The 9,553-nt window shown below is 47.2% G+C and overlaps 1 protein-coding gene and 1 long non-coding RNA gene across 2 annotated transcripts; both read left to right on the top strand.

Moving 5' to 3' along the window:
* Positions 1-4,440: 4,440 nt before the first annotated feature.
* Positions 4,441-4,829, top strand: LOC121833457. Its single transcript, XR_006076721.1, has 3 exons — positions 4,441-4,539; positions 4,626-4,745; positions 4,814-4,829. It is a non-coding gene; the product is annotated as an uncharacterized LOC121833457 (long non-coding RNA).
* Positions 4,830-4,944: 115 nt separating this feature from the next.
* LOC115310797 lies at positions 4,945-8,911 on the top strand. The gene is made up of 7 exons (XM_042286931.1): positions 4,945-5,102; positions 6,349-6,721; positions 6,805-6,969; positions 7,782-7,968; positions 8,136-8,381; positions 8,459-8,630; positions 8,740-8,911. Exons 1-7 carry the CDS (start codon positions 4,945-4,947, stop codon positions 8,909-8,911), a joined length of 1,473 nt encoding a protein of 490 aa, XP_042142865.1.
* Positions 8,912-9,553: the final 642 nt, after the last annotated feature.

The raw sequence follows: 9,553 nt of genomic DNA, 5'->3' as shown, positions 1-9,553 counted from the left end.
GGAAACTTTGCATTTGGATGCGTCGCCCAGTGATGCCTCCGAAAAAGACGGAGCCCACGAGGCGTTGCATAGTGGACCTTCTGTCGTCCGAGTGGATCCAGCTAGAGCAGAATGCCCACTCCCAGTATGTATTTCTGCCTACATTGTTACGTGCTGTGTTTGGTGTGCCTGCAGATGCTATCACTTGGTGCACCACTCTTACAGGAAAGGGACCGAGCCACTTCAGTGGCGTCGCAGGTTGCAAGCTCGAGTGAACTTACGTGCGTGTAGGTCATCCGGCCACCCACATGCAGTACATGGAGCCAGACATGTTCAAAAAGGCTAATAAAAGGTGCCTGCACAGTAAGAATTTTGAAGAATGTATCCTAAATATCACGATTTTCATGTTCCAGGTCTCCCAAAAACCGCCCCACCATGCGGCTCTTTCTACAATTGTTTTCCACCTAATCCTGTGATTTGCAAAGTAGGTCTGCGCTTCCTCTCCTTGTATTGCTTCAAACATTTGTCTGATATCTTTAGCGGCTCGTTTGAACGTTGAGGCGTTATCCGAATAAATCGGTTTTGCGATGCCTCGGCGTGCAACGAAGCGTTTGAACGCCAACAAAAATGCTGCTTGCTGATACGTCTCTCAACAACGACGAATGTGAAAACGGTATCAGCCTACTAATCGGAGCCGACCACTATTGGGACGTGGTAAGTGGAAGCTTGAGACGCCTGAAAACAGGATTGATGGCCGTCGACACCATCCTCGGTTGGACTCTACAAGGGCCCATGTCCTCAAGATCATCTACTGCTATCTACTCATCAATTACTGGAGTGATGAAGGTTACGACAGCTGACGCAACTGAGATATCAACACAATTGCGATCGTTCTGGGAACTGGAGCATATCGGAATTAAGGAACAAGAAACGTCAACCAACGAAATTGCTCAATTTGAAGACTTTAAAAAGAGCGTAAAATATGAAGACGGACGATACCAAGTTTTCCTCCCATGGAATGATAAAGTTGATATGCTCAAAGACAACAAAGAGAATGCAGAACGATGGCTCCGATCACTGACTGGACGCCTCATGAAAAACAAAGCGCTCATGAGAGACTACGACACAGCAATACGGGAATATTTTGGCAATGGGTTTGCAGAAAAGGTTCAAAGTAATGAAAAAAGCGGAAATCCTGTATATTACATGCCACACCAAGCGGTTGTGCGACAGGAACGACTGACAACAAAATTGCGGGTGGTATTCGACGCGTCCTCCAGCGCTGCAGGGGAACTTTCACTGAATGACACCTTATCCAGTGGAACGAACTTAAATCCTGAATTAATAGACCTGCTGATCGAGTTTCGTACTCACAATGTCGTCGTAATAGCAGACATCGAAAAGGCTTTTTTACAAGTGATGTTGGCGGAGCAAGACAGAGATGCCTTACGTTTTTTATGGTACGAAACTACTGCACAGCAAGGACATCACCTTCCGCCTATAACAACATGGAGAATGACCAGAGTTCCATTTGGGGCAACATCAAGTCCGTTTCTCCTGGCAGCAACGTTGAGACACCATTTCGACTTAATGAACGAAGAATTTCCCGATACCTCGAATACTCTAAAACAGCACATGTATGTTGACGACCTGGTAACTGGCGCCGATGATTTGGAAGGAGCCCAGGTACTGTGCAGAGAAGCAACAAAGATACTAGAAAAGGCGGGAATGCATCTTAGAAAGTGGAAATCAAATGAACCAAGGTTGTTATTGAATTAAGAGAAGAAGGATCCGGCCAAGTACCACTAACCGAACAAATTGGCCGAACAAAGGTTCTAGGCATTGGTTGGGAAGCACAAGCAGACATCATCAATTTCGACATAGAACCTCTAATTGACTTTCTGTGCTCACGTGAAGACAGCAAACGCTTCGTACTTCAAGCAACAGCTCGCATATTTGACCCTATGGGTTTTCTTGCTCCCACCGTGACAACCATAAAAATGCTATTTCAACGACTTTGGGAGCGAGGAGTTGAGTGGGATGAGGTGTTACCTTCAGACTTATACGAAGCATGGGACAAGTGGTGTACAGACCTCACTGCCTTGAAGGACGTCGCTATTCCAAGACTCATCGTTCGCGACTTCAACAAAGACAAAACAGAAAAGGCATTGCATGTCTTCTGCGATGCTAGCACAAAAGCGTACGGAGCTGTAGCGTACGTGGCATCGAAAGAGGAAGAGGGAAGAAAGTGTGTGGCCATTGTAATGGCGAAATCGAGAGTGGCACCCCTCAAGCGGTTGACCCTTCCGCGACTAGAGCTTATGGGAGCATTAATTGGCGCTCGTTTGGCGCATTCTCTAACAAAGAAGTTGAAGATGGAAGGACTCCCAGTGTATTTGTGGACTGACTCCATGATCGTCTTTTATTGGATTCGTAGTTCTGCAAACCGGTGGAAGCAGTTTATTGCAAATCGCGTCTCAGAGATCCAAGGTCTGACGGAACCAATCAACTGGAGACATTGCCCTGGTTCAGAAAACCCAGCAGATCTTTTAACGCGTGGACTCATGCCAAGTGCTCTGGTTGAGAACAACACATGGTGGAATGGACCCATCTGGCTTCAATTCTCGGAATCATCCTGGCCAAGTCAAGTTGAGGAAAGACCAGAATGCGAAGAATACAAGGCTGAAGAAAAGAAAGATATTGTTGTTCAACTCACAATACCCGATGAAATTCATCTGATGAACTTAGAGAACTACAGTTCATTTAATAAGTTGGTTCGAGTGACGGCCTGGATTAAACGCTTCGTAAACAACATAAAACAACAAGGACAACGCAGGGGAGCGCTAACAACCGATGAAATCATAGACGCAGAAAAATACTGGATAGCGGCTACACAAATGCAGGCTTTCCCGATGGAAATCGTACACCTGAAAGATCAGCAGCAAGTTGACAAAAATTCAAAAATCAAGTCGTTCAACCCAATTATTGACAGTGATGATATTGTGAGAGTTGGTGGTCGATTACAATTTAGTAACAACGAGGAAAGCGTAAAACACCCAATAATTTTACCTGCAAATCACCGGTTCACTACCCTTCTGATTGAGAAAGAACATCGTCGACTGCTACACGCCGGAGTTCAAGACACTGTGACGCAGCTACGGGAAACTTACTGGATTATAAAGGCAAGACAAGTCATACAGAAAGTAATACGTCGCTGTTTAACTTGCCAAAGGCAAAGCTGTGCACCTGCGTCAGAGCCGGTAGCTCCACTACCAGCCGACAGAGTTTCAAGATGCGAACCATTCGGAACTACTGGTGTGGATTTCGCGGGACCTTTGATATGTCGACATCACTACGGAAGTAGCAAGGTTTACATTGCACTTTTCACTTGTGCCGTAACACGTGCCGTGCACCTCGAACTTGTGAGCGACCTATCGACAACAGCATTTTTGTTGGCGTTCAAACGCTTCGTTGCACGCCGAGGCATCGCAAAAACGATTTATTCGGATAACGCCTCAACGTTCAAACGAGCCGCTAAAGATATCAGACAAATGTTTGAAGCAATACAAGGAGAGGAAGCGCAGACCTACTTTGCAAATCACAGGATTAGGTGGAAAACAATTGTAGAAAGAGCCGCATGGTGGGGCGGTTTTTGGGAGAGACTAGTGAGGTCGGTCAAAGTCTCACTACGCAAGGTTCTGGGCCGTAGTAGTTTAAATTTCGAAGAACTGGCCACGGTCCTCACTGAGGTAGAAGCTGTAGTCAACTCCCGTCCAGTGACGTACATTTATAACAACCCTAAAGAACCAGAGGCTCTATCTCCAGCACACTTTTTATTGGGACGTAAACTGACCACCCTTCCCCCACATCACTTACCAGCAAAAGATGAAGCAAGTTCTGGACACTTAGCGCGACATTGGAAATATCGATCCACTATCATAGAGCAATTTTGGAGAAGATGGAGATCTGAATATTTGCTAGAACTGAGGTCAGCTCACATCACCAAACCCAACAGTTCAAGTGGTTTACAAACCGATGACATCGTCCTTCTCAAGGACGACCGACTCCCACGGCAGATGTGGAAAATCTGCAGAGTTAAAGAGACTTTCCCAGGAAAGGACGGCAAGGTTCGAGCATGCAGGATTGTGCTGCCCAGTGGGGGAGAGCTCCGCCGTCCGATACAGTTATTATACCCGCTGGAATTGCAAGAATGAGCATCCGCTCATTTCGGGGGGAGTTTGTTGAAAATTATCGTCTATAGAAGAAGAGGAAAAGGAGAACTACGACGAAAAAGAAGGGACGGTGACAGCTACGGCGCTCCAAAAGCAAACGGAACCATCATGTAAATATTGTATATAAATCCTTACTTGTTCAACTAACTCGACGCAGTTGTTCCCCTAATGTAGCGCAAAATCATTGACGTTACATTAGGGGAACAACTGCGTCGAGTTAGTTGAACAAGTACACAGACGCCAAAGTCTTGGTATGTCAGCAAAGGCATACAAACAGAAAAACCTTCGCAAACATCGGTTGAAATTCAGGCGTCGACCACATCCTCCGGTATGTGATGCAGTGTCTTTACATAGGCTTACATTTGAGAGAAGAGATCATAACTGAATTTCATTTGCAATGCACTTTTGTTGCAGATGCATTGCACAGCTGTGTTCGTCCCGAGGACGAGTCCGTTTCGGAGGTGGCAGGCCCAAGTCCCCTGGGAGATGAGACCGGTGCCCCAGGACATCTACAAGCAGCAGAAGGAACTCAGGGTGAGCACTTACATGAAATTGGAACAAAACAATGAATAACTGTCTCTATGCTTATTCCTACTGTGTAGCAGAAGCAACCTTCGCACAGCACGAGCAGCCACTTCAGCGGTGCTCTACGCCTATTAGTGGCACAGTCCCCAGCTCTTTGGACTTGGACGGCACTCCTCAGACTTCGCAGCCCGACACCGATCCTGTGGACATGAGCGATGAGGAGAGCGACTCTGAGGACATGTACAGCGATGCCCTGGACACCAGCTATCGGCCGAAGGATTCGATCGACTCGGATGAGGAACTGGATTCTCCAGACACCAGTCCCTGGAACGACTCCGAGACCTCGGATGAAGAAGGACCTGATGCGTATGTGCTCACTGTACCTTCTCGAAACCATAATTTTATGCTACAAATAGGATATAGCTTTGATGTTCTGGATTTCGAGTGTTAAGTCCTAAATGATCACCTAACACAGGGGCTTCAGAAGTATATCTGATGCGTGGGGGCAACATCCGGGGGCTCATGTTGCATCGTGTAGTTCACCTCTCTCTCTCTCTTTATATATATACCGGGTGATTCAAGGAGACGGCAGGCTCTTTAAATCGACCGGAAAATTCGGTTTCCTAACCTATCGCGCTACGACTTTGTGCAGCGTTGCCCACAGATGGTGCATTTTTTTTGTAAAATTTGCGAAGAGCGAACTTACCTGAGGAAAAAGTAAAGAAAGAAAAAGGCTTAGCTCCTATGGCAACGCAGCGACGCCACCGGTCTTCAAACAACACGGCGCCGTTTCGCACGGGACACAAGAGATGACGCAACGAACGAGCGTACGGCGCCAAGAGCCGGCCTCTTTAGCAGACAATCTTTTCGACTCAAAAGCGGCGCGCGTTCCGCGGGCGGCGACAGTCGCAAAAACAAAAACAGGTGCGGTAACAACAGGGAACTGCAGTTCCTTGTCTGCTAACGGCGCCCGCGGAACGGCGCCGTGTTGTTTGAAGACCGGTGGCGTCGCTGCGTTTCCAGCCTTTTTCTTTCTTTACTTTTTCCTCAGGTAAGTTCGCTCTTTGCAAATTTTACAAATGCAATGCACCATCTGTGGGCAACGCTCCACAAAGTCGTAGCGCGATAGGTTAGGAAACCGAATTTTCCGGTCGATTTAAAGAACCTGCCGTCTCCTTGAATCACCCGGTATATCAACAGCAACTGACGAAGCACAGTGCAGAAAAATGAAGGCTGCAGTCTGATAGAATCTTTGGAGATTGATTAGTGAGAACGCACATATTGGACAAACAATGAATGACAACTTCAAACGAACGGATTAACAAGGCTTCCAAAGAAAGAATACATGTCACCAACTACTGATTAGCTTGTGGCACCTCGTCGTCTATGGAGTGCAGCCTGCTTCAACAGCCTTACGGGTGGTGAGAGGGGGGGGGGGGGGTCGGAACAGCTTTTAGGGTGGGGGCATGCCCCCTGTGGTGTAGAACCTGTGGGGCAACTGCCCCCCTGGTTCCGGTGCCCCTGACCTAACAACGAGCGAAAGCGTAGAGGAAATGGAAAAAACACACCTTCTGAAGCAAGTTTTAAATGCACTGCTTGTTTTGTTTTGCAGAGAGTGCAGCACCTCTGCCACGACCACCAACCCCGTGAAAGAAAGGAAGTTCATCGTCTGCGCTTCAATGCTCCTGCAGTTGTTTTCGGTCTGTAGGGAATGCTTGGCTCCTACACATACAAGTTTGAAGGAGCGGGGGACCTTGCTGCATGCCGTGAATGTGTGTGTAAGGGGCCACAAGACTGTCTGGGAAAGCCAGCCCAGGATTAATGGGAAGGCATTGATGAATCTTCTCCTACCCGCCGCCATTACATTCTCTGGGGCCAGTCCTATACGAGTTATTCGTCTCCTGAGCTCTGTAGGTGTTGCCGTTCTTCAAAAGAGCCAACTCTTCCTGATTCAAGGCTGTCTGGTGTTTCCTGCCGCTGCAAAGGTGAGTACACCTGCCTAGAGAATTGTTGGTTAAACATGTATCTCTTTGTGTTGAGATTGATGTTATATTTCTGCATTTCAAAGGTATGGAAAGAAGAGCAGACCACCCTCCTTACAGCGATGCGTGGCAGCAAGCTTCACCTGGCAGGCGACGGCCGTGCCGATTCTCCCGGCTACTCGGCGAAGTATGGCACGTACACGCTGCTGGAAACAAACATCAACAAAATCCTACACTTCGAGGTTATCCAGGTAAGAACTGGCTCAGTAGAAAATTGCCTACTTCAATTGAGTTATTTATCTTGTTACCTTTCGTTTATAACTAAGTAGAATATTTGTTTGGGTATTGTTTTATGTAGAGTTGTGCGAATATTTGAATAGTAGTTTCGAAAGATACGATATTCGATATTCGCTTCGACATGAACTGGACTATTCGCGTTTTTCGAAGTCTTGATTGCGGCGGGTTAGCTCCGTTGAGTGCACTTCTTACCGAGCATCAGTGCACTAGCAATGCCCGCGGAAGCGAGCTCCGCAAGTAACGCTTCTCTGAATTGCATCTGTGCTCGGTAAGAAGCGCACTCAACGGGGTAACCTGCCGCAATAAAGACTTGGAAAAGTATAAATATCGCAATTGCGTGCTTGGAAGAAAAGCATACATCAAAGCGGGATGGTGCACGCGTGCCGGCTGTATTTGAAAATAAATGGAAAATTTGTGAATGTGTATATCTACATTGTAGAAAAATTTTAAAATTAAACAGACTGTTATGCAAGATTATAATATGTTAGGCAAAGATGCCCTTACAATCTGCATTCAGCATGCGCGATTCAGTATTTTTAACCCGAGATTAACGAAAGAACATTTTATATAGCAAGATTTGTAAATTCACTCAATTGGGTATAGTTGGCCATCTCTATAGGATTCATTTTATGTCAAATCCGTCGTTTACTTGTCATCCCAAGACATCAGACCTTCCGAGGTCACAGTTCATAAATATAGATAAATTAAACTCAGCTTTTAAATGAACAAGTGTTCTATATTTTGCTACCTTTTCTTTTTACATCAGTCAACAGAAGTCAAGTCCAGCAACAACATGGAAACCGAGGGCCTCAAACGTTCCTTCGACCATCTCCAGGGCTGGGGGTTCTGCCCGCATGTGCTCGTCACGGACCGCCACTTTGGGGTGAACGCCCTGATGAAGAGCAACTACCCCAACACCAAGCACCGTTTCGATGCATGGCATGTTGCCAAAGGTAACATTATCTTACCAAACGGATTACGTAGTACAAGTGATGCTGAACTTAGTTTTTAGTTAGCTTGGTGCTGCCATTTGTTTTAGTCTGTTGAACATATATGTATATTGTCATTCAAAATGCATTGTTACTCTGCTTGCCATGCACACACCTTTTCTAATTTTAAGGCATCGGGAGCAAGCTGGCCCTCGCGGGGAAAACAAAGCGCAACAGCCTGCTAAACAAGTGGGTCAAGACTGTCCGGGCACACGTTTACTGGTGTGCCCAAACCAGTGATGACAATGGTGCACTGGTGCTGGCCAAGTGGATGTCCTTGATGCGCCATGTGGACAATGTGCACCAGCATCCCGACCCGCTCTACCCTGCTTGCACGCATGCCCCAATCGTTGAAGAACGCTGGTGGCTTCTTAAGGGTAATGTTGACATATACCAGGGAATTTACAGTGTGCATCATCCTTACCATTTAACCTGGTGCTGTTTCTAACTGCAGGAACTGAGCCGTACGACGCCCTCGAAAAGGTGGTAATGTCACGACAGCTGCTGAAGGACATTCCTAAGCTGTCTGGAGATGGCCAGACGTACCGGCTCGAGTCCTTTCACAGCCTGCTGCTACGATTTACCCCGAAGTCGAGCCACTTCAGTCTGGTGGGCATGGAGGCACGGTAGGTTGAGATTTTGAAGTATTCTAGGGCAACGAGGTTCCCTTTTATGTTTGTAGAATGGTGAAATATGCTAAGGACATATTCTGCCTATTTTGCGTGGCCTTCACAGGACTGCCATTGCTGTCCTTCATTACAACGCCAACTCGGATCGAAAGCAGGCCACAACCAAGGATGGCAAGGACTGCTTTGTCCTGAAATTCCCTAAGGCGAGGAAAGGCGAGTGGGTCGTCAACCGAAAAATGGAGCCTGCGTCCTACGGTAAATGCAAACGTTTTTATTGACACAATGTATGTGACTTAATTCTTATCATTCTTGACCTAGACTACACCTAGAAGCTGTTCGGCTGCTTCCTGGAACTGGCAGAGGGAGTCCGGACCTACCAGGAGGCCCAGGCCACCTACGTTCTCCGCTCACGAGGGAAGTCTCTGTGCAGCGTTTCCCAGAGGCCAAACAAGGAAGCCGCCGTCCTGGCCCACAGGTCCAGGTTCTCGACTTAGCAGTATTGGAACCCTGTGTATGTGGCCGACGGAAACTGTTCCCTGATTCTTCCGACCACACAGCATGGGAGCCTGACACGTCGGCGACGGCCCAGCCTGCCCCAAATCCACCATACAAACTCCTTGTAGGCCGTGAACCTATATTTTCTGAAAAAGGTACATGCCATGTAGCATTTCGGTAAAACTTGCTTTACCTGAACTATCAAGTTGAGACACTCGCGAACCAGCACCCTTCATTTCAATAACAACGAGCAAGACTAGTTTATTTTCCCCACAACTTGTATCTTTGGGGTGTGTCAGTTGCTGCACTTCGGCAACTCAGTTTGCCACAAAGGGCTTCCGTCGGTTTGCTGCCCCCTTGACCCAGTACGTTGGCACTGTGGAGTCCGTCCAGAGCCGCGTGGAAGCACTTTTCAGGTGTAGAGC

This window comes from Ixodes scapularis, unplaced genomic scaffold (assembly GCF_016920785.2).
Source record: "Ixodes scapularis isolate PalLabHiFi unplaced genomic scaffold, ASM1692078v2 PGA_scaffold8__174_contigs__length_109621045, whole genome shotgun sequence".
Taxonomy (NCBI): domain Eukaryota; kingdom Metazoa; phylum Arthropoda; class Arachnida; order Ixodida; family Ixodidae; genus Ixodes; species Ixodes scapularis.
The sequence above is the reverse complement of the archived record's forward strand: the minus strand, read 5'-3'. Positions and strand labels throughout refer to the sequence as shown.

Coding starts and splice junctions, on each gene's coding strand:
- LOC115310797 (XM_042286931.1), top strand. CDS start 4,945: ATGAGCGATGAGGAGAGCGACTCTGAGGACATGTACAGCGATGCCCTG. Junction 5,103..6,348: donor GATGAAGAAGGACCTGATGC/GTATGTGCTCAC, acceptor TTTGTTTTGCAG/AGAGTGCAGCACCTCTGCCA. Junction 7,969..8,135: donor TGCATGGCATGTTGCCAAAG/GTAACATTATCT, acceptor TCTAATTTTAAG/GCATCGGGAGCAAGCTGGCC.